At 39.7% G+C, this 24,737-nt stretch overlaps 1 protein-coding gene and 1 long non-coding RNA gene across 6 annotated transcripts in view; one reads left to right on the forward strand and one right to left on the reverse strand.

Annotated features, from left to right (window-relative positions):
- The window catches only part of u2surp (U2 snRNP-associated SURP domain containing), a 99,739-nt gene extending 77,212 nt beyond the window's left edge, over positions 1–22,527 (forward strand). For 3 of the 5 annotated variants that reach the window (XM_073041512.1, XM_073041510.1, XM_073041511.1), the window contains 9 exons: positions 3,220–3,276; positions 4,294–4,453; positions 5,606–5,707; positions 5,946–6,012; positions 6,699–6,879; positions 6,989–7,099; positions 7,965–8,098; positions 16,504–16,668; positions 20,979–22,527. In XM_073041512.1, coding sequence (XP_072897613.1) covers positions 3,220–3,276; positions 4,294–4,453; positions 5,606–5,707; positions 5,946–6,012; positions 6,699–6,879; positions 6,989–7,099; positions 7,965–8,098; positions 16,504–16,668; positions 20,979–21,117 — 1,116 coding nt within the window. In that variant the 3' untranslated portion in view covers positions 21,118–22,527. The remainder of the gene's footprint in view (positions 1–3,219; positions 3,277–4,293; positions 4,454–5,605; positions 5,708–5,945; positions 6,013–6,698; positions 6,880–6,988; positions 7,100–7,964; positions 8,099–16,503; positions 16,669–20,978) is intronic. The other 2 variants (XM_073041513.1, XM_073041514.1) reach the window with 1 other exon arrangement.
- Positions 1–24,737, reverse strand: part of LOC140725700 (uncharacterized) — a 30,506-nt gene that overhangs the window by 1,324 nt on the left and 4,445 nt on the right. The window contains exon 2 of the long non-coding RNA XR_012098420.1: positions 707–770. This is a non-coding gene — a long non-coding RNA (uncharacterized lncRNA). The remainder of the gene's footprint in view (positions 1–706; positions 771–24,737) is intronic.

A 24,737-nucleotide genomic window follows, 5' to 3' on the forward strand; every position in this document is an offset into this window, starting at 1 on the left:
ACTACACTGGTGAGACTGAAAGGGGGTGGTTTGACAACTGGGCATCCCAGGATCTCCATACCTTCTGCCCGGGGTTATGCCCTGGAAAGGTCTCCACCTACTGTCCTTTGAGATAGAATGTTGCCATCATCATCATCATCATCATCATCATCAATAATGGAGTTGTCAATTTATCTAAATTTTTCTGGAGTACTATTCATGCAGATCAACTCATTACACACTACATCGAGGAAGTATAAGGTAAAGCATTACCAGAAGTGTAACAGCTGCAGAGAAAGTATGGTACAGGTAGAGACAATAAAGTACAAGATCATATGTTAGATTGTGAGGTAGAGTCTATCTTATTGTGCTAAGGAACCATGAACCAGTAGCCTATGACAGAGGGGTAGAAGTTGCCCTTGAGCCTGGTGAGCTTTCAGGCTTCTTTTGCTTGATCAGAGGGGAAAAGAGAAAATGTCCAGGGTGGGTGGGGTCTTACATTATGCTGGCTGCTGTGTCGAGGCAGCCGGCAGTATAGATAGAATCCATGGAGGTTTGCAGTCACCATGCATCAAGAATGCATTAATTAAAAAGTGGTAAGGGGCAATCGGGAGCATGCCAACTTTCTTTAACTTCTTGAAGTAGAGTTGTGGCATCTAAGTGGTTGGATCTGGACAGATGACTTAATATTTCCTCCCAGGAGCTTGAAGTTCTCAACCCATCTTACCTTTAATGCAGACAGGAGCGTGAGCGCTGCCTCCCTTTGTGAAGTCAATGATCAGTTCTTTTTGCTGACATTAAAAGAGAGATTGTTGTCAGTTCTCCATGTTACTAAGGTCTCTATCTCCTTTTTGTACTCCAACTCATCATTATTTGAGAATCAACCCACTATACTGCCATCATGTGCAAACTTGTAGATGAAATTAAAGCAAAATCTGGCCTCACGGTCATGATTTTTTTTTTGTTTTGTATACCTGTATTGCACCAAGTTTGAAGAATTTTTGTGCTGAATTGAGCACATTTTTTGAAATCCTGCTTTATGAATCAACTCATCATCTCAAAATGTGATTACAATGTTGGATATTGCTATGGAAAATCAAAATATGCATGCGACTTTAGGGTGAAATAGCACAATTATTTCTGGTCTATTTTGATAGCAGATTTATTTTTTTTCAAGTGGTGATTTTTAAAAATTTGCCTGTTTTATAGATCCACTGAGAGAATGTACATTTTAAGTTTTGTCCCTCCTGGCCAGATCTTGAGAATATTGGTTTCGGCTCTTGCACTGCAGTATCACTACAAAGAAAATCCATTAGATTTGATACTTTGAGCTATCCTAAGAAGCAATTAATGTAGCTTAAACTTCTTCTCCTTGCCTATTGCAATCTATGTTTTACATTTTTTTTCCAACATTTTTGCCTGGCAGCCAATCTTAATGTGCTGCTGTTTCATGGTTTCAGAGACCTGGATTCAATCTGTGCAATTTGCCTTTTCTTCCTGAGACTGCACTGGTTTTTCTGCGCTGCCGTTTCCTCCAAGGCCCAATAGATGTGGTGATAAGTTAATTGGTTACTGTAAATTTCCTGTAGTTAATTTGAGGATCAAAAGGAGTTGGTATTTGTTTATTATTGTCACATGTACAGTTAAAAACTTGTCTTGCACACTATTCATGCAGATCAAATCATTACACAGTACATTGAAGTAGAATAAGGTTTAAAAAAAACAATTAAGAATAAAATGTAAAAGCTATCAAATGAGTGCAGTGGAAGGTGAACTATGTAGTACGAGATCATAACAAGGTACATTGAAGGCAAGAGTCCCATCTCATCGTACAAGAAGTCCATTCAGTAGTTTGATAACAGTGGAATAGAAGCCTTCAGGTTTTCAGGCTTTTTTTTAAATCTTCTGCCTGATGGAAGAGGGGAGAAGAGAGGATGTCCAGGGTGAATGGGGTCCTTGATTATGCTGGCTGATTTACTGAAGCATTGAGAAGTATAGAGAGAGTCCATGGAGGGGAGGCTGGGCTATGTCCACAGCTCTCTGCATTTTCTTGCATTCACATGCAGTGCAGTTGCCACACAAAGCCATTATGCATCCAGGCAGAATGCTTTCTATGGTGCATCAATAAAAATTAGAGTCGACTGGGTCATGTCAAATTTCTTCAGCCTCCTGAGGATCTTGAGGTACTGATGAGCTTAGCCTTGACATCAGTGTGGTGGGGCCAGGATAGGCTGCTGGTGATATTCATACTTGAATATTGAGCCCTTGATCTCAAGACAGGTATGACCAGCTCTTTTGTTGGCATTGAGAGAAAGGTTGTTGTCATGAAACAATGTTGTAGATAAGCTCAATGCCTTTTATGCATGCTTTGAAAGGGAGAATAAAACTGCACCTTGCAAATCCTTGCAGCAATTGGTGACCCTGTGATCTCTGTCTCGAAGGCTGACATCAGAACATATTTTGAGAGGAGGGTGAGCCCTCACAAGGCAAGAGACTGATGGAGTACCTGGTCCGGCAGGAGTGTTCAAGGACACCTTCAAATTCTCACTGTAGCAGTTAGAGGTTCCCACCTGCTTCAAGAGGGGTGACAATCATACCAGTGCTCAAGAAGAGCAAGGCGAGCTGCCTCAACGACTATTGTCCAGTTCCACTGTAATGAAGTGCTTTGAGATGCTGGTCATGCCAGAATCAGCTCCTGCCTAAATAAGGATCTGGGCCCACTGCAATTTGCCAATCATTACAATAAGTCTACAGTGTATGCAGTCTCTTTGGCCCTCTTCTGATCACATGCAAAATAGCAATGCCTGCATCAGTCTGCTTTTCATTTTTCCAGCTCAAGCGTTCAATACCATCATCCCCTCTGTACTAATCAACAAGCTCAAAAACCTAGGCCTCTGTATCTCCCTTTGCAACTGGATCCTTGACTTCCTCATCGGAAGTCAAATGTGGATTAGAAATAACATTCCCTCTTTGCTCACAACAAACGCTTTGACACACCTTAAGGATGCATGCTTAGTCCACTGCTTTACTCTCTCTGCACCTACAACTGCGTGGCCAGGGACAGCTCAAACACCATTTATAAATTTGCTGTTGACGGTACATCTATTGTTGGCAGAATTTTAAATGGTGACAAGGAGGCATAAAGGGGCACGATGTATCAGCTGATTGAGTGGTGTCACAACAACAACCAACCTTGCATTCAGTGGTTAGTGAGACCAAGGAATTGATTATGTATTTCAGGAAGGAGAAGTTGGGGGAACACACAACAGTTATCATCGATGGGTCAGCAGTGAAAGGGTGAGTTATTTCAAGTTCATGGATGTCAACATCTCTTAAACTCTGTCCTAGTCCCTGCATATTGATTGAATTACAAAGAAGGCGCTACAGCGGCTATATTTCATTAGGTGTTTGAGGAGACTTGGTGTGTCATCAAAAACACTCAAGTTTCTACAGATGTGAACTCTGGCAATTCCATTGGCACTAGTTTTGCTAGCGTCAAGTACATTTTCAAAAGGCAATGCCTCAAAAAGGCTGCATCCATCGTTAAGGACTCCCATCACCCAGCACATGCCATCTCCTTATTGCTACCATCGAGGAGAAGGTATAGGAACCTAAAGGCACATTTGCACTTTAGGAACAGCTTCTTCCCTCCACTATCAGATTTCTGAATGGACGATGAACCCATGTACACTACCTCACTTTTTTTTTTCTTTGCCCCCTTTCTGTATTAATTATTTAATTTTAAAGTTATATTTCTTATAATTTATCGTTTTTATTATTATGTATTGCAATGCACTGCTGCCACAAAATGACAGATTTCACAACATATACCAGAGATACTGAATTTTGAATTTGGTTCTTTATCTCCATCTTATGCTCATCGTTATTTGTGATGCAGCCCACTATGGTGGTATCATCTGCAAACTTGTAAATGTAGTTGAAGGGCAAGGATGAGAATAGTGTTACAGGGAAATAAAGAACAGAAGACTGGGACTGATGTGATTGTTCTGCTGGGAGCCAGCATGGACTTGGGCAGAAATGCCAACACCCATGTCAATATGTTTGTAATCATGTGATCTTCAGACCTTGAATTTTCTTTTTATTTATGATATCCAAAGCCTTAAATTAGATTGCAGCTATATATTCTCTTCTAGACACCAGGTGGCAAATCAGCTTCTTGAATCTCTTGCCTATAAATTAGGAAGAGTCTCTGCACAGTAACAAAAGCAAGGAGAAGAATTATTTCTGTCATGTACAGTGAGCACTGATGTGTAAAAGCCAGAGTAGTTACGGTTATGTGCTTGTATTTTGTAGCCAGACCCTGAAGATCTTGATGGAACACCGGTTGAGGATGAAATTGATGGTGCCCCATTGGAGGACGTAGATGGAGTTCCAATTGATTTGAACACTGGAATTGATGATCTAGATGGTGTCCCTATGAAGGTGCTAGATGATGACCTTGATGGGGTTCCCAGTAAGTCCTTCTAATCTTTTGTGTTGTTTGCCTGTATATAATTTGTCATTAAGTATGGAATTGGCCAGTTAAAATGACCCTACCCACCCTACCCCCATCTGTGCTGATCCCATCTTCCAGCACTACATGGCTTTTTATGCCTCAGAAATGCATATGTTTATTAAATGCTGTTTGTGATTCTACTTGACCATTCTCTCAGGCAGTGTATTCCAGGTAGTTGCCAATCTTCGGGGTGGAAAAAGATCTCCCTCTGATTTTCTTGTTTGCTTCTCCTTGCCCTAAATCCATATCCTCTATTTTTAGCTACCTCTTATATGGGGAAAAGTTTACTACAGCCTCTCCCCATCTATATTCCTCATAATTTTGCATACATAAATCATGTTTTCTCTTTAGCTCCTCCACTGGAGAGAAAACAGACCTTAACCTCTCATGTCTTACCTCGTAACTAAAACACTCCAGCCTCAGTAATATTCTGATGAATCTTTTCTATACTATCATTATCCCCCCAATAGTGTGGTGGCCAGATCTGTACACAGTACTCCAGCTGAGATTTGACTACTGTTTTATAAAGTTGCTACCACTTATATTAGGTTCATAGATTTGTAATTACCAGACTTTTATTGGGTATCCTTAATTTGCTCTGACTACTTTTGACTTAAATATTCTCACAACATTGCTAAGTAAGGAATTCTAGTGTTTACACCAATAAAGGAAGTGTATGTCAGAATACTGTGAGACGTGGAGGCGTTGGTGTAACTATATGTCTCCTGTTGTCCTCAACTCTTAGAGCCTATGGGTGCAAGAGTTACTCATTTAAGAACAAATCTTGTTTACATAATTATGCAGTGTACTTTTAAAGGCTTGGCCATGCTGACTTTTCTTAATTTTCATCTCATTTCTGAATTGAGAGATTATCATCTAGTTCTCCAAGGTAAGTCAACAAAGAACTCTGCTTGCATTGACTGAATTGGAAGAGGTTGGGAAATGCTTGGATCCAGTCTCTGTTCACCATTAACCTGTCGTAGAATGAACTTGTTACATGCTAATGTCTCTCCGAGAGCTGAAAGGTCCATTTGCTTTACATCAGAAATCGTTGATTTAGAAAGTCGTATCTGACCATGATTTGATGCTTAATGAATTTTCTTTTGTCAGTCGATGGCATTGAAGAAACCAACACCAAGAAGTTTCAGTCAGTTTTTAAAGTTGCTCCATCAAAGTGGGAAGCAGTAGATGAGGCAGAATTAGAATCTCAGGGTAAGTTTCAAATGAATTTTAACTTGGTATTTTTTTTATTCTACACAAAAACATTAACTTAAATTTAATGTTTTATAATTTTGATTTTCTGTTGGTTTTAAGTATAATAATGTTGATGTAACTGAATTTTCTGCTGCTTTTCAAATAGATTGGGCAGATGTGCTCATATTAAATTCCAACACTGAAAAATAAATTTATTGGTAGTTCATATTTAATAATAAAGCATTTTTTTTAACAGCTGTTACTACTTCAAAGTGGGAACTCTTTGACCAACCAACTGAATCAGAGGAAGATGAACAACCAGCGTATGTTGCAGTTTTGACTTAATATAATCAAGGATACACAAGAAGAATGGCATTTAATTTCAAACGTTAGGATACAAGTCCTGAATGATTCATTGTGCTCCTCATTAGTGGAACAAATTGGGTATTGTGCTGCATGTGTTGCAGCTATGTAGCAGATATTAATAATTTTGCCAAGACCACACAATTAAATCTAAGGAAAATTACACACAAAGTGCTTTAATGTTTATTTTGGGTTGGATGCATTTCTAGTTTGATGATAATAAGATGAATTTGTATGGTAATATAAATCTGTAACACAAGACTTTTGTAGCTTGCCATCTCAATATAAAGTGTGATTGGTTGTCTGTCATGTTCACCAGTCTGGTTAGATAGTGCTCTTCTGCTGTGCATTCGAAGGTGGCTGTTGAGTTTAGATTGTGAGTGACATGAGAATCTACAATAAGGAAATGGAAATTATCCTGGATCTGGTAGTGGATTTTCCTCCTTTGTCAGGCAGTGACTGATAAAAGTCTAAGTTTATACTGAGCGTCATTGTGAAAACTTGTTTAAATACAGAATTAACTTCTAATTAAATTGTGTAAGGAGCAGGAATTTGTAAATGACTGTTTCCTGATGCTCTTGCAATTTAGACCACATTATTGATATTTTACTTTTCCTGTATTGGGAAATTGTTTTCTTATTAACAGGGACAGTACATTAAAGGAAAGTGATGATGAAGACGATGATGATGTTGATGATCAAGTCTCTAGATCAGAAGAGTTGCTTTACTATACTAACCCAGCAAAAGAAGAAACTTCAGAACCCAAACCTATTCTTAAATATTCAGAAATGTCTGAAGAGAAGCGAGCAAAGCTTCGAGAAATAGAGGTACAGATACTTCTTGTGTTGCGACGATCTTTTTGGCAAAATAATTTTTGAGTGTTGATTTTATAATAAAAAAATAAATGATGTTGAAAATAAACATTGACTTTTTCAGCTTAAGGTAATGAAGTTCCAGGATGAACTAGAATCTGGGAAAAGGCCTAAAAAGGCAGGTCAGACCATGCAAGAGCAAGTGGAACATTATCGAGACAAACTCCTTCAGCGGGTAGGTACAACATATTCTAATTATTTTTAAAAATAAGCTGGTTGTATTTCATTTGTTCAGCTCAGAATCTTTCAAGATACAGAGTGTAATTTTGAATTAAGGTGGGGTTACCAGTTTACTGGTGCTCTTGAATTTTATTATGGAATTTGCTTTTAGCATATACAGTACTGTTCAAAAGTCTTAGGCACATTCGTATAGCTAGGGTTCATGAGATTTTTGCATAGTACTGAAGTAATTTTATGTATTCCACTGTACTACTGCAAAAAAAAAACAAATGTCGTGTCTTTTTGAGAGTGATGATGAACCTGATTCTGATATGGGTCTCCTGTGGACTAAGAGTGAGAAGGGGGCAGGGAGAGGGGGAATCATGTTTGGGGAGAAAAGGGGAGGGAGCAAGGAGCACCAGAGAAAACATTCTGTAATGATCAATAAATGAACTGTTTGGCAACAAATAACCTTGCCTGGTGTCTCAAGGCTGGGTGTGCCTCCCCTCCCCCCCCCGCCCTTGGCATCCTTCTCTGCCACCTGTGTTGCAGCATTCCACCCTCGCCATTTCCAAATCTTTTGCCCCCACCCTATTTACAAATGCTCTGTTGACAATTAACAGTACTGTGCAAAAGTCTTGGGCACATGGGATGCCTAAGACCTTTGCACAGTACTGTACAAATTATTTAAAAATACAATTGACTGTGCTACATTGTAAAGATATTTATTCCCCTTAGTGTTCTGTGCCCCAGCAATAAATGCTTCATGTCAGCTGATTAGTTTAACCCTTGGTCTAGTGGTGTGCGTTTTATTCTAATTGGTGCCACGATACTTAGCTTAATATTGTGACCTGAATTTCAATATTTTGTGTTGCGTTTAGGAGAAGGAGAAAGAACTGGAAAGAGAAAGAGAGCGTGACAAAAAGGACAAAGAGAAAGATGTGATTAAATCAGAGTTTCGTGTAAAAGATAGGAAAGAAAAAGAGAGCTCCTCCTCACCTTCAGGCAAAGAGAGGTATTGTTCTTAACTGGCAGTTTCAATATATATGCTCATCTTGAAATCATACCTTTTAAATTTGCTTTTCCTCTTCTTTTTGGAACATGAACCATATTGGGCCACTAACTTTTTAACCTTTTCAGGGCTTTTTGTATTTATAAGACTTTGATTATGGTGTTAGAATGCTAAGATATTCATGCTGCAATTGAAGAAAGCTACGAAATACTAAGCTTTGTGTTTAAATCTGGTCAGTAGCTGGCTGTGTTCTTATAGCTTCATGGTATATTCAAACAAAGAAGTAACAATTTAATGGCAGTAGACTTAGATTTCATATCTATGAAATGACACTTAATTATTCCTCTTTAGAGTGGAGAGTCATGAATGACTATAATGCTTCACTCCCAGATGACCTCAATGCCTTTTATGCAAGCTTTGAAAGGGTGAATGACTTTGTGATCTCTGATTTAGAGGCTGCTGTCAGAACATCTTTCATGAGGGTGAACTATCCAAGATGTTAGACCCTGATAAGTGTACCTGGTAGGGCACTGACAAACTGTACAAACTAACTGGCGGGAGAGTTCTACAATCTCACTGCAGCAGTCGTAAGGTTCCCACCTGCTTCAAAAGGGCAGCAATCACACCAGAACCCAAGAAGTGCAGGGTGAACTGCCCAACAACAATCACCCAGTTGCACTCGCATCCACTGCGACAAAGTGCCTTGAGAGGTTGGTCATGCCAGAAGCAACTCTTGCCTAAGCAGCAATCTCAGCTTGCTGCAATTTGCCTATTGCACTCTGTGTCTATAATGGATGCAACCTGATTGGTTCTCCACTTGGGACTTGGATCACATTGGCAATAGTAATACTTATATCAGACTGCTGTTTATTGATTAGAGCTCAGCATTCAACAACATCATGCTCTCATTACTAATTAATAAACTCAAAAACCTGGGCCTCTGTACCTCCCTCTGCAACGGGATCCTTGACTTCCTTACCGGGACATCACAGTCAGTACAGATTGGAGATGGCAGCAGCTCCTCGCTGACAGTCAAAACTCAAGGATGCATGCTTGGCACACTGCTCCACTCTTTCTACAGCAACAACAGTGTGGCCAGGTATGCTCAAACACCATCTATAGATTTGCTGATGACACAACTACTGTTGGCAGAATTTCAGATGGTGAGATAGATTAGCTAGTTGTGTGGTGTCGCCGTAACCACCTTGCATTCAACATCAGTAAGACCAAGGAATTGATTGAACTTCGGGAAAAGGAAGCTTCATCACTATCTGAAATGTCCTCTTCTCATTGCTTCCAACAAAGTGGTGGTACAGGAGCCTGAAGCATTCAGCATTTTGCAAACAGCTTCTTTCCCTCTGCCATCAGATTTCTGAATGGATATTGAACCCATCTACAATACATTTTTTTTTCTTTTGTTGCTCCCTTTTCGCACAACTAATTTAGTTGATTTTTATATATAATGTACTGCTGCCTCAACAGCAGATTTCAAGACACATGCCAGTGATATTGAATCTTGATTCTGAAAATAGTAATACTGTTAAAATATGTAGCTGCTGGAAGAGAGTGGTTGTTAAATTTTCTTATTTTTAAACTGCAACTAAATAAGAATCTGATTTTATTGGGGTAACTGTGGAAATTCTGCACTGCTCTTTCTATGTGAAGACAAATGAAGTACATCTCTCCAAATATTTTTATAGAATGTGATACTGTAGATATAATAGGTACTGATAGGCCCAGAAGAGCTAAGAGTGCCCAGTTGTAGAAGAAATGCTGCTGTCACAGAAGTGATGTCTCACTACTCTAGCGATTTTTAAAAAATCAACAATTGTAGAAAATTCAGAAGCCTTTTTTTTATTAATTCCTCTGCTTAGGGAGCTAACTGGATATATATGGAATACCTTCATGTACTTGTACACTGAATTGCAATCTGACCCAGGAATAGAACTTACAGGTTTTAAAATGTACTTTGCTGTGTAGTTCATTAAAAGTGTGTGAAGGTCATGTTGCCTGCTGAGGTTAGCCATACCTAGAAGATGATTTGGACTGCATTGGAATTGTATAGTGCAGTGAGGGTAACCATAAGAAAGATCTTAAAGGGGCAGTTTGTTTGAATAGATTGCTTAATTCAATTTACAAGTTTTACATGTAATATGTGTGTCTTATTCTTTTAAGGCAAAAAGACCAATCAGGACAATCCATTCTTATCTATTAAGAGAAATTATAAGTTATTGAAAAGCAATGGGAAATTCTTATAATGTTGCCATAAAAACAATAAATCTAGGAATTAGCAAAGTTTCAGAATTAAACAGAAGAGGACCAAGAAAGGAAGGAGAAAATAGAAAACCCAGAGTAAGTTAGTGAGAAATAAAAACACTGCATAGCCTTCCATTGATGTGTAAACGAAGGAAAAGATCCCAGTAATGTTAATGTGAGTTGAAAGAGCAAATGTGTAAGGAGATAGCAGATATTTGTAGTAAACACAAGGTGGTGATTGTGGGAGATTTTAATTTTCCACACATAGATTGGGAAGCTCATTCTGTAAAAGGGCTGGATGGTTTAGAGTTTGTGAAATGTGTGCAGGATAGCTTTTTGCAACAATACATAGAAGTACCGACTAGAGATGGGGCAGTGTTGGATCTCCTGTTAGGGAATGCGATAGGTCAGCTGACAGATGTATGTGTTGGGGAGCACTTCGGGTCCAGTGATCACAATAGCATTAGCTTCAATATAATTATGGAGAAGGACAGGACTGGACCTAGAGTTGAGATTTTTTGATTGGAGAAAGGCTAACTTTGAGGAGATGCGCAGGGATTTAGAGAGAGTGGAATGGGTCAAGTTGTTTTATGGGAAGGATGTAATAGAGAAATGGAGGTCATTTAAGGGTGAAATTATGAGGGTACAGAATCTTTATGTTCCTGTTCGGTTGAAAGGAAAGGTTAAAGGTTTGAAAGCGCCATGGTTTTCAAGGGATATTAGAAACTTGGTTCGAAAAAAGAGGGATGTCTACAATAGATATAGGCAGCATGGAGTAAAGGAATTGCTCGAGGAATATAAAGAATGTAAAAGGAAACTTAAGAAAGAGATTAGAAAAGCTAAAAGAAGTTACGAGTTTGGTTTGGCAAATAAGGTGGAAGTAAATCCGAAAGGCTTCTACAGTTACATTAAAAGCAAGAGGATAGTGAGGGATAAAATTGGTCCCTTAGAGAATCAGGGTGGTCAGCTATGTGTGGAGCCGAGGGAGATGGGAGAGATTTTGAACGATTTCTTCTCTTCGGTATTCACTAAGGAGAAGGATATCGAATGGTGTAAGGTGTGGGAAACAAGTAAGGAAGTTATGGAACCTATGACAATTAAAGAGGTGGAAGTACTGGCGCTTTTAAGAAATTTAAAAGTGGATAAATCTCCGGGTCCTGACCGGATATTCCCCAGGACCTTGAGGGAAGTTTGTGTAGAGATAGCAGGAGCTCTGACGGAGATCTTTCAGATGTCATTAGAAACAGGGATTGTGCCGGAGGATTGGCGTATTGCTCATGTGGTTCCATTGTTTAAAAAGGGTTCTAGAAGTAAGCCTGGCAATTATAGACCTGTCAGTTTGACATCAGTGGTGGGTAAATTAATGGAAAGTATTCTTAGAGATAGTATTTATAATTATCTGGATAGACAGGATCTGATTAGGAGTAGCCAGCATGGATTTGTGCGTGGAAGGTCATGTTTGACAAACCTTATTGAATTTTTTGAAGTAGTTACGAGGAATGTTGACGAGGGTAAGGCAGTGGATGTAGTCTATATGGACTTCAGCAAGGCCTTTGACAAAGTTCCACATGGAAGGTTAGTTAAGAAGGTTCAGTCGTTAGGTATTAATGCTGGAGTAATAAAATGGATTCAACAGTGGCTAGATGGGAGATGCCAGAGAGTAGTGGTGGATAATTGTTTATCGGGATGGAGGCCGGTGACTAGCGGGGTGCCTCAGGGATCTGTTTTGGGCCCAATGTTGTTTGTAATATACATAAATGATCTGGATGATGGGGTGGTAAATTGGATTAGTAAGTATGCTGATGATACTAAGGTAGGAGGTGTTGTGGATAATGAGGTGGGTTTTCAAAGCTTGCAGGGAGATTTATGCCGGTTAGAACAATGGGCTGAACGTTGGCAGATGGAGTTTAATGCTGAGAAGTGTGAGGTTCTACATTTTGGCAGGAATAATCCAAATAGAACATACAGGGTAAATGGTAGGGCATTGAGGAATGCAGTGGAACAGAGAGATCTAGGAATAACAGTGCATAGTTCCCTGAAGGTGGAGTCTCATGTAGATAGGGTGGTGAAGAAGGCTTTTGGAACGCTGGCCTTTATAAATCAGAGCATTGAGTACAGAAGTTGGGATGTAATGTTAAAATTGTACAAGGCATTGGTAAGGCCAAATTTGGAATATTGTGTACAGTTCTGGTCACCGAATTATAGGAAAGATATCAATAAATTAGAGAGAGTGCAGAGACGATTTACTAGGATGTTACCAGGGTTTCAGCACTTAAGTTACAGAGAAAGGTTGAACAAGTTAGGTCTCTATTCATTGGAGCGTAGAAGGTTGAGGGGGGATTTGATCGAGGTATTTAAAATGTTGAGAGGGATAGATAGAGTTGACGTGAATAGGCTGTTTCCATTGAGAGTAGGGGAGATTCAAACGAGAGGACATGATTTGAGAGTTAGGGGGCAAAAGTTTAAGGGAAACACGAGGGGGTATTTCTTTACTCAGAGAGTGATAGCTGTGTGGAAAGAGCTTCCTGTAGAAGTAGTAGAGGCCAGTTCAGTTGTGTCATTTAAGGTAAAATTGGATAGGTATATGGATAGGAAAGGAGTGGAGGGTTATGGGCTGAGTGCGGGTAGGTGGGACTAGGTGAGATTAAGAGTTCGGCATGGACTAGGAGGGCCGGAATGGCCTGTTTCCGTGCTGTGATTGTTATATGGTTATATGGTTATATGGTTTTTCTGAGTTTAAGCTCACAGGGCCTATTGCTACTGGACTTAAGAAAACAGAGTTGTGTTTGCACTGAGATACAGAAAATTTGTATAAGACCATAAGGTATAGGAGCAGATTTAGGCCTTTTGGCCAATTGAGCCTGTTCTGCCATTTTATCATGGTTGATCCAATTTTCCTCTCAGCCCCAATCTTTTGTCTTCTCCCCGTATCCCTTCATGCCCTGACCAATCAAAAATCTATCATCCTCTGCCTTAAGTATACATAAAGATTTGGCCTTCACAGCTGTCCGTGGTAAAGAATTCCACAGATTCACCATCCTCTGGTTAAAGAAAATCCTCCTGATCTCCATTCTAAAAGGACACCTCTTTTTTCTGTCAAGACCTTTCACCTTCAATTGGTTTCAATGAGGTCAGCCCTCATTCTTCTGAATTCTAATGAATAAAGGCCCAGTGCCATCAAATGCTCTTCATATGACAAGCAATTCAATCCTAGGATCATTTTTGTGAACATCCCTTAAACTTCTCCAGTTTCAGCACACCCTTTCTAAGATAAGATGCCTAAACTTGATCACAGTACTCCATGAGGCCTCACCAGTGTTTTATAAAATTTCAGCATTACATCCCTGCTTTTATATTCTCGTCCTCTTGAAATGAATGCTAACATTGCAAGTGCCTTCCTCACTACAGGCTCAACCTGCAAATTAACCTTTAGTGAATCTGCAGAAGGACTCTCGGGTCCCTCTGCATCTCAGTTTTTTGTATTTTCTCTCCATTTAGAAAATAGTCAACCCTTTCATTTCTTCTCCCAAAGTGCATAACCATACACTTCCTGACACTGTACTCCATCTACTATTTCTTTGCACATTCTCCTAATCTGTCTAAATCCTTCCCGCCCCTCCACCTGTCTTCATATTGTATGCAGATTTTGCAACAAAGCCATCAATTCCATCATCCAAATCATTGATGTATAATGTAGAAAGAATCTGTCCCAGCACAGACCCCTGTTTGGAACACCACTAGTCACCAGGAACCAGTCAGAAAAGGCTCTCTTTATTCCCACTCTACCTCCTGCCAATCTGCTACTGTTATCCATGCTAGAATTTTTCCTGTAATACCATGGTTGTTAAGCAGCCTCATGTGTGGCACCTTGCTATATCTTCAAAGAATTCCAACAGATTTGTCAGGCAAGATTTTCCCCTGAAGAAACCATGCTGACTATAGCCTATTTTCTCAAATGCCACCAGGTACCCTGACACTTCATCTTAATAATCGACTCCGAACATGTTCTCAATCACTGAGATCAGACTAACTGGCCTATAGTTTCCTTTCTTTTGCCTCTTTCCCTTCTTGAGGAGTGGAGTGACAATTGCAATTTTCTTGTCTTCTGGAACCATTCCATAATCTAGTGATTCTTGAAAAACCATTGCTAATGCCTCCACAATCTCTTCAGCTACCTCTTTCAGAACTCTGGGTTGTACACTATCTGGTCCAGGTGACTTATCTACCTTCAGACCTTTCAGTTTCCCAGCAACCTTCTTTCTAGTTATGGTAACTTCACACACTTCATGCCCCCTGACACCTGGAACTTCCGCCATACTGCTCGTGTCTTCTACAGTGAGGACTGATGCAAAATACTTAATCATTGTCTATTTATTCATCCACTATTTCACTGTCTCCCATTACTACTTCTCCAGCATCGTTTTCCAGTGGTCCAAAATCCACTCTTGCCTCTCTTTTACATTTTGTGTATCTGAAGAAACTTTTGGCATCGTCTTTAATATAACTGGCTAGCTTACTTTTGTATTCCATCTTTATCTTAATGACTTTTTTACTTGCATTCTGTTGGTTTTTAAAAGATTCCCAATCCTCTAACTTCACAGTAAACTTTACTCTATTATATAGCCACTCTTCGGCTTTTATGTTGGCTTTGACTTCTTGTTAGCTATGGTTGTGTCATCTTTCCTTTAGAATACTTCTTCCTGTTTGCGATGTATATATCCTGTGCCGTTTGAATTGCTTCCAGAAATTCCAGCCATTGCTGCTCTGCTATCATCTCTGTCAGTGTTCTTTTCCAATCAATTCTGGCTAACTCCTTTCTCATTCCTCTGTAATTCCCTTTACTCCACTGTAATACTGATACATCTGGCTTCAGCTTCTCAAATTTCAGGGTGAATTCAATCATATTATGATCACCTACTCCTAAGGGTTCTTTTACGTTAAACTCTCTCACCAATTCTGGGTCATTGCACAACACCCAATTCAGAATAGCTGATCCTGTACTAGGCTCAACCATGAGCTGCTCTAAAAAGCCATCTCATAGGCACTCTAGAAATTCCCCTCCTGGAATCCAGCACCAACCTGATTTTCCCAATCTACCTGCATATTGAAGTCCCCTATGGCTATTGTAACATTGCCTTTTTGGCATGCGTTTTCTATTTCCTGTTGTAATTTGTAGGCAACATCCTTACTATTGCTTGGGGGTCTGTATACAACTCCCATCAGGGTCTTTTTATCTTTGCAGTTCCTTAGCTCTATCCACAATGATTCAACACCTTCCTACATCACCTCTTTCTAATGATTTGATTTCATTTCTTAACAACAGAGCAGTGTCATCCCCTCTGCCTTTGTGCCTGTCCTTTCAATACAGTGTGTATCCAAGGATACAGACAGACAGACTGTCTGTCTGTCTGTATCTTTGGATATTAAGCTTCCAGATATAATCTTCTTTCAGCCATGATTCTGTGATGCCTACAACATCATACCAGCCAATCTGCAACTGTGTTGCAAGTTATCGATCTTATTCCGTACATTACACACATTTAGATACAACACCTTCAGTCCTGTATTCACCCTTTTCTGATATTGTCACACCATGCTCAACCTTTTGATTGCTAACTTTGTATGAGGCTTGACATCTTAAAACGAGAGTTGATAATGGAGTATTTAGAACCAGGAGTCAGTCTCAAAATAATTCAGCCATTTAAAACAAATGAAAAGGAATTTCTTCACCCATTGAGTAAAGAATCTTCAAAGGCTATGGAGGTGAGGAGAAAGTTTTCCATTGGAAGGAGTTGTTGGATAATGTTCAGTGAAAAGGTTAGCAATGATTCTGTTTTGTAGTGGAGCAGGTACGGGAGCTGAAGGATCTACTCGGGTTCCCTACTGTTCTTAACAATAAAATAAGAATCTTGAATAGCCATGTACAAGGGTGTGTATGATAGATATTTGAAACATTTACCAGTGGAAATGTGGGTTGCTTGCATTAATTGCATTTTGCGTTCTATTTCTACATTAGACCACCCTTATGGCTCAAAACATTATCTGAACTGGCACACTTTACTTTTTCCTCATTCCTACTATCTGTGCACTGTTATTTGCTGTTTGAAAAATTATAATAGGAGAAAGAGTTAAAATTGCTCAATATGTTTCAGGAAAAGGAAACACAGTGCATCTGTCAGTCCAACTCGTGTGGCGAGGCGTGTGAAATCACCGTCACCACGTTCAGAACGGTCGGATAGGTCGCGTACCAAAGACAGTCCACACACTCGGTCGGCTCATAAAGACACATCTAGAGACACAAATAAGAAGTCCAAAAGGTATGTCCAAGTTTGCATTGTATTTTTGTTTTAATTTGTGTGCTGAACATTAGAAACTAGAAATTAATTCTTATTTTGGTTTTGATGCTCTGGTATGTCAAGTATAAGGAGCCCCTTAAAATTCTGAACTGCAGTTGTACATTAAATTGACAACAAAAGTCAGTTTCTCTCTTTGGAGCGAAAATAAATAAAAAAAAACATTCTGTCATACACGTCTCTTCCTTACAATCCACACAAGTTCCTTCCTTCACACTTTCTGTCACTCCATTTATTCCTCTTTTGATTAATCCTTTTACTGTATCTAGGTGTTGCTTTCAGGGCCGGTATTTATTAACCATGATTTAAAGCCATTAAGATCATGATGAGGTACTGAACTGTAAAGTTCGGTGGCGAAGGTGATACTTCAGTTTTGTTTGGTAGAGAGTTTGGAAATTTTGGTCTAGTAACGATAAAAGGCCACTGATGGATGTTCACATTGTATGCTTACTGCCCTTGGTGTTAGAGATTGAAAGTTTGAGAATTTCTTCTGTAATATTTTGGTCCAATAATTGTGTATTGGTAACTGGTACCCATACAGCCACTGTGCACTGGTGCTGGAAGAAGTGAGTGACTGGGTGAGGTGCAGTCAAGTAGACTGCTTTGTCCTGGAGGGTGTTAATGCTGAACTCATCCAGTCAAGTTTGTGGACGGTACTTTGATAAATTTATTGTGAACTTTGAACTCAAACAGGGAGTATTCCATCAGGCTCCTGGTGTAATTTGTTTGTAGTTAAAAGCTTTTTGGATGACAGGAGGTGGGTTACATGCTGCAACACTCCCAGCCTCTGACCTTTCTAAACACTATGGTATTTATGTTTGGACGCTTGAGTTTCTGGTCAATGATGGCATTGACCCCCCCCCCCCCCCAAAACTCCCCCAGGTAATTAATATTGGGACGATTGAATGTCAAGAGTAGCTGATGAGATTCTCTCTCATTGGAGATGGTCATTAACTGGTACTTTTGAAGTGTGAATGTTACTTGGTGCTTTTCATTCCATGCCTGAATATGTGCTACTCCGTCCTGCTGAATACCACTGTGCTGCCACATCTCGTGTGTCTCTTCTGTCAGTGGTCAGTAAATACCCAGGGGTTATGATGAAGGGCAAGGTCCAATTCTGTGAGCATTATTTTTTGGGTTGTTGCTGGACTAGTTTGAAACCAGTCCTCGTATTTGTGAGCAACATATACAAAATGCTGGAGGAACTCAGCAGGCTAGACAGCATCTATGGAAAAAAGTACAGTTGACATTTCAGACCAAAATCCTTCTGTATTTTTATCCATAGATGCTGCCTGACCTGCTGAGTTCCTCCAGCATTTTGTGTGTGTTGCTCGGATTTCCAGCATTTGCAGATTTTCTCTTGCTTGTATTTGTGAGGAAGGCTTTGCAGAGTGACTGGGCAGGGAGCAAATTGGCTGTTTCTGAATTTGATGCTTGGCTCAAAGCCAGGTCGTTTAGTTCTCTGTTTGCACATATTGGTAATGTTTACCGGGTCATTTGACCACAAGACATAGGAACAGAATTAGGCCATTGAATCTGCTGGGCCATTCCATCATAGCTGATTCATTATCCCTTCCAATCCCATTCTCTTCTCTACATAACCTTTTGCACTCTTACTAACCAGGAGCCTATCAACCTCCACTTTAAATGTATCCAATGACTTGGCCTCCACACAGTCATCTTGTGGCAATGAATTCCATAAATTCACCACCTTTTGGCTAAAGAAATCTCTCTTCATCTCTGTTCTAAAGAGACATTCTTTAATTCTGAAACTGTGTCCTCTGGTCCTAGACTCCCCTAACTTTTGGAAACAACCTCTCCATGTCCACTCTAGGCCTTTCAATATTCAATAGTTTCAGTGAGATCCATGTTGCCTATCTAATTTTGATTAACATTATTACAACTTCGTTTTTCAAAATCCATTTTATTATCCAAATGGTGATGAATGTGGTATCCCACCAAGTGAATGCTTTCTGCTACTTTGTGTTGAAGGAAGTTTCTAATTTGCAGGGTCATGTGACATTAAATTCATAAACTCAACAGTCACCAACTTGTTTTCTTTTTGTGTAGAAAAATTATGATTAAAAAGATCCTCAGTTTTACATCCTTAAAAATCCTCTCAATAGCTCTCACACTCATTCCCTGTACTTAAGATAGTTCCATAAGATTAGAGCAATTTCATTTGCTGATGCACATTTAGTATTTTTCCTATGCCCTTTTCTCTCGTAAGCTCTGTTTCCCTGCCCAAAACTGTTTGTTTCATTCTGATATCCTGTGAATTTTTGAGATGGGTGTGAATTGATTCTCCCTTCGTCCATGTGACTCTGTTTATGTTTATGCTATCAGCAGAGTTGGTGGTGATTTTGCAATTCCAATTTAATGCCATTGCATGACGTGTGTCCACTGTAATACAGAGCATGTATTGAACATATGATTTTTTTAATGGCCTTTCCATTTACTGCATTGGATAATTTGCTATGCTTGTGCATAAGGTGTGAGATAAGATTTAAGCATTGTGAAAACTTAAGTGTTATGCTCTTTTTTTTAGTGTATTCTTTGTGGTGTGTGGTTCACTTAAGTTTGAGCACATAGATTTAATTTTCACTTAAATAACTTACAACTATTATTGCACTTAATGCATTGAATATTTTTTTGGATCACTCATCAGCTATGTAATCACACAACCACTTTTTTTCCTGTGAACACTTTTCCTTGATTTTTCTAGATATATTAATTTGCATTAAAGATCTCTGCAAATGCAAAGTTTTAAGCTGATGTACATCATTTTGTGCCACTAATTATTGCTAATGTAATTTATCTCGTGGCATTTTAGCATCCATTCAATTGCAGTGCAGTTTGTGAAGTCAAATAGGGGTAGGGCAAAGCAGGATACCAAGAAATGCTAAACAACCAAGCCACCTTAGGCTTGTGTCCATAGTTTACTGAAAGTGGCAACAGTATGATTGGCTTGCTTCATACATCAGGGCACAGTTGGGGTGTAAGTTGAAACTTCTTAAAACACTGAAGTATCGTGTGCTGTTCAGGTCACCACACTATAGGAAAGAGTGTTGCACTGGAGCGGGTGAAGAAGTATCATCTGGATATTGCATGGACTGGAGGACTTTATAATGTGTAAGAGGAACATGAGGGGTGGTGAGAGTGTGGAATGAGCTGCCAGTAGAAGTGGATGTGGGGTCAATTTCAGCATTTAAAAGAAGTTTTGATAAATATGTGGATGAGGGGCATGGAGGGTTTATGGTGTGTGCGCAAGTCAATCGGACAAGGAAAATTAATGGTTTGCACTGACTGGATGGGCCAAAGGGTCTCTTTCAGTGCTGTAGAGCTTTGCATCCGCAAAGGAAACAGCATTATGAAGGACCCCATGCACCCCTCCTACCTCTTCTCCCTCCTGCCGTCTGGGAAAAGGCTCCGAAGCATTCGGGCTCTCACATCCAGACTATGTAACAGTTTCTTCCACCAAGCTATCAGACTCCTCAATACCCGAAGCCTTGACTGACACCTTGCCCTATTGTCCTGTTTATTATTTATTGTAATGCCTGCACTGTTTTTGTGCACTTTATGCAGTCCAGTGTAGGTCTGTAGTCTAGTGTAGCTTTCTCTGTGTTGTTGTTTTTTTTACGTAGTTCAGTCTAGTTTTTGTACTGTGTCATGTAACACCATGGTCCTGAAAAACATCGTCTCATTTTTACTATGTACTGTACCAGCAGTTATGGTCGAAATGACAATAAAAGTGACTTGACTTGACTTGACTATGACTTGACTAAGAGATTGGACAGCCTGCCCTGGAACAAAGGAGGCCTAGGTGTGACCTGATAGTAGTATGCAAAATAATAAAACACATATCAGGACCATTATAAGGTAGAAAATCAGAATGTTTGTCCCATGATAGGAATATCAAAAATTGAAGACATGGGGGATAAAGAGAAAGCAAGAAAACTTGAAGGAAAAGCTTCAGTGGTTGATATATGAAAGTCACTAGCAGAAGAGGTGATGAAGTCTGATACAATCTTTGTTTAAGAGATACTCAGACAGGTACTTAAACAGGCAAGGCACAGAAAGTGAGAAACCTAATACAGACAAAAAAGATTAGTACAAGTGGGCACAAGGGTAGACGTGGACATAATGGGCCAAATGCTTGTTTCTGTGTTGTGCAACTGACTGATACTGTGCAGTTTTAAAGTCTTCTCACCACTTCAGTTAGACTTTTTGGTTGCATGTCTCTTAAGTGATTTTTTTTTTACAATTTTGCACAGATCACGATCCGGTTCGAGGACTCCAAAAAGGTCCAAAAGATCGCGCTCTAGGACTCCCAGAAAATCTTCAAAAAAATCTCGATCCCAGTCCAGATCTCCGCATCGATCACACAAGAAATCCAAGAAGAGCAAACACTAGTGAACTGTCTATCATCATTTTTCTGTAATTTTAGTTTTGTCCCGTGCCTGAAACAAACTGAGGAATATCATTCCTGGCTTTCTTTTGAATGCACATACATTCATTATGAATATTCAACTCCAGTCAATCTGTGTGCTTTTTTGTATATTAAAGAATTTGACTTCTATAGTGCTTTGGCTTCATTAGTCCCCAAACTCCCTGTTTGTAGATTGTGTAAAGACAGACCCCTTTATGTTAGATTTCTCATGAGGATCCTTGTATGTCTCTTCCACCAGCAGTAGCAGTATTGTATTTGCAGAGGTGTATGAGGATGCCTGAAGCAGAAGTGTTATCCTTTTGTAATTTTTAACTTTCAATGAGAGTTGAATAAAAATCGGTATAGAAAGTTACAATATTTCTTGTTTTATAATAAAGTAAATGCAATAATGTTTGAGCAATTCAACTTTTGATATCTTAACATGCAGCTTTTTTGGGCATTACACCATAAAACATTGTTGACACCGAAGTGAGGCATTTTGCCTGAGGCAAATTTTCCTAGTTTCTGCTAAGCTGCATTTTAAAATAGCACCTCAAGCAGTCTTGAGTGGCTTGAGGAACAGGAATGGTGTAGAGCAATCCAATCTTTACAAATTCTGAATTTGAGATCCAGTATATCAAAATACTGTGGTTGTTAATGTGCTCATTATCATTTTGCATTGATCACTTCTGGTTACAAAAGTAAAGTGTGATGAGCATCTTGTGCAGAGGCAGTCACTAGCATTGTTTCAGAAGATTTATTTGACCTGAATGGCAAGAAGCACAAAGTCAAGGTTGAAGACTAAATGCTGGGCATCTGAACTAGAAGCAGAAAAGCAGCAAGACCAGAGATGATACACAGCTCTGTCAGATGCAAAACCTCAACTGTTTTTCTTTTAACTTGCTGAGAGAACTGCTGGGTATTTATTTTTTTATTTTTACTTTATAAGTTCTTAGACATTTTAATCACTTTTTAAACAATGTGTCAAAATTGCTATATTCTATAAATTAGAACTGTGTAAACATTTGTAATTGCTCCTTGAATTCAATGTTTCTTTGCACATCAGAGACCAGATGAAAATGCTCAATGATAACTTTTGTCAAAATATTTTGCACAGTGGTTTTTTTATAATTGAGGTGACTGAGCGGATTACACTTGCTGAATTCATGTTCTAAGTGAAAACAGCAAAAATCTACCTGATATTTATGAAATGAATCCATTGTATCTACATTCTAACTTTTATCTTGTTTACCCTGAGTTTAGATCTTCATCATTGTCAACTTCTTTTGGGGAACCCTTACCGTTTCCACATCACTGATAAGGAGAATCCTGGTGAATTACAAATATAAGACCCACAATACCTTAAGCAGGCAATAAAATAGATTTTAATTGTGCTGCCGTTTAGTCAATTGTATTGTTTAAAAGTCCTTGACAATTTAGCTTTCTGTAAACAAGAGAAACTTGACCTCAGAATCTAAATGTTGCTGAACCTTTTGAATTTGTTTAGTGGCTTTAGAAAACCAATTATGCATTTCAATTACAGAATTCTGACTGCACACAATATTGGTTAACGCAATGCTGACAAATAGTAACTACATTGAACTGCAATTCTTTGGATATATTAAATCTGAAAATCTGTTCATACTAGGTTTTTGGTTACCTGACTTTTCTATGTGTTTCTTTCAGTTTGCCACCAGGAGGTGCACAAATGTAGCAAGTAAATCTATAGCCCAAGTCTAATTGGCAGCTCTACAACAACCGTGATCAGTTAACCGAACATTTCCAGTTAATTATATTGACTGTTGCATTTCTTTTTCTATTGAATGAATTATGCACAAAATATTGGCTACCTCAGAAAGTTTGCTAACATACAATAGCTGCACAGAAGTGCAATTCTTTAGATATATTAAATATGAAAGTCTGTTCATAGTAGCACCATGGTCCTGAGTCCCGAGGAGACGCTGGTTGCTTGGAGGTTGAGAAAATTTAAGAGAATAGAGTGAGGGCAGTTGGCATATTATGTGCACCTGAGGAAATGCCAGTTTGCTTCTTGGTTGGAGAGACAGAGAGCTTAAAAGAAGCAAGCGGGGACAGTTGGCACATTAAGTGTGCCACAGTACCAGAGAGACATTGAATTGTGCATAATAGGACTTGGCAAGGGCCAATAAAAAGAAGTGGAGCAGTCATTGTGTGAGTCGGCCGATGTTGGAATGGGGAATTGAAGCTTTGGCAAGGAGAGACTAAGGCATAGGTAGATTTTTTTTTTCACTCTTTATTATTTATTTCTTATTGCACGTTTGGATCAAGGGATGCCAGATGGGATACTGGAATGCTCCTCATGTGGGAAGGTAGGGAGACCTACAACGTCCCTAATGGCCACACTGCAAGAAGTGCGTCCAGCTGCAGCTTCTGGCAGACTGTGTTAAGGAGTTGGAGCTGGAACAGGATGAACTCCAGATCGTTCAGGAGGCTGACAAAGGGGGAGGTGAATACACCCAAGGTGCAGGACATATAACTGGAAGACTGTCAGGAAGGGGAAAAGGAATAGGCAGCCAGTGCAGAGTACTCCTCTGGCCATTCCCATCAACAAAAGGTATATTACTTTGGATACTGTTGGAGGGGAGATGACCTAGTAGAGGAAAGCCACAGCAATCAAGTCTCTGACACTAGTTTGGCTCTGTAACTCAGAAGGGAAGGAGGGGAGAAGAGACAAACTGGTGACAGGGAATTCATTGGCTAGGAGAACGGAAGGGAGGTTCTGTGGATGAGAATGAGATTCCAGGATGGTTTGTTGCCTCCTGAGTGCCAGAGTTCGGGACATCGCAGATCAAATTGACAGCATTCTTAAGCGGAGTGAGAGCAGCCGGAGGTAGTGGTACCCGTCAGTACTAATGACATGAGTAAGAAGGGCAATGAGGTCATTCAAAGTGAGTTCAGAAAGTTAAGCCCTCCATTAATCAGATTGCCCACGGATGTTGCGTCCTAGCTGTCTACACAAGCCAGGGCAGTATGATATGGAGAGCAAGTTGCCCATACCACAGGCTCCCCATGTCACATCCTCACGCTGCTGATAAATTCAAAGGAATGGTGGAAACCGATAAGAGTTTGGCACCAGCAGTGTTGCAGGAGTAGCTAGTCAGTGTTGAATTCGATGTAGGACTCCTTCAGGGACTCCAGCTCCGTGTTTACTCCTGAAGCTTTCCCCAAGAGTGCGTATAGCTGCAAGGCATTGGAGGTTTGAGAAGCGTTTTCTTTCTCTGAGATGAGCTGCTAACTGTGATTAATGCGCTTCATCTGCCTGAAGCATTCAGGGAGTTAGGTGCTAAGTTAAAGGACAGAACCTCCAGGGTTCTGATCTCAGGATTGCTGCCTGTGCGACATGCTAGTGAGGCCAGAAATAGGAAGGTCATTCAAAGTCAGGAATTGAAATGTTGAGCATGGTGGAACTAATATTCTGGGATGTGTGTATTTCAATACAGAGAGTGTTGTAGGATAGGTTTATGAAGTTAGGGCATAGATCAGCACATTATAGCCATTAGCGATACTTGGTGGCAGGACTGGCACTCGCTGTTCTGGAGCTCTGTTTTAGATGCAATAGAATGGG

This window comes from Hemitrygon akajei, chromosome 3 (genome assembly GCF_048418815.1).
Source record: "Hemitrygon akajei chromosome 3, sHemAka1.3, whole genome shotgun sequence".
NCBI lineage: Eukaryota > Metazoa > Chordata > Chondrichthyes > Myliobatiformes > Dasyatidae > Hemitrygon > Hemitrygon akajei.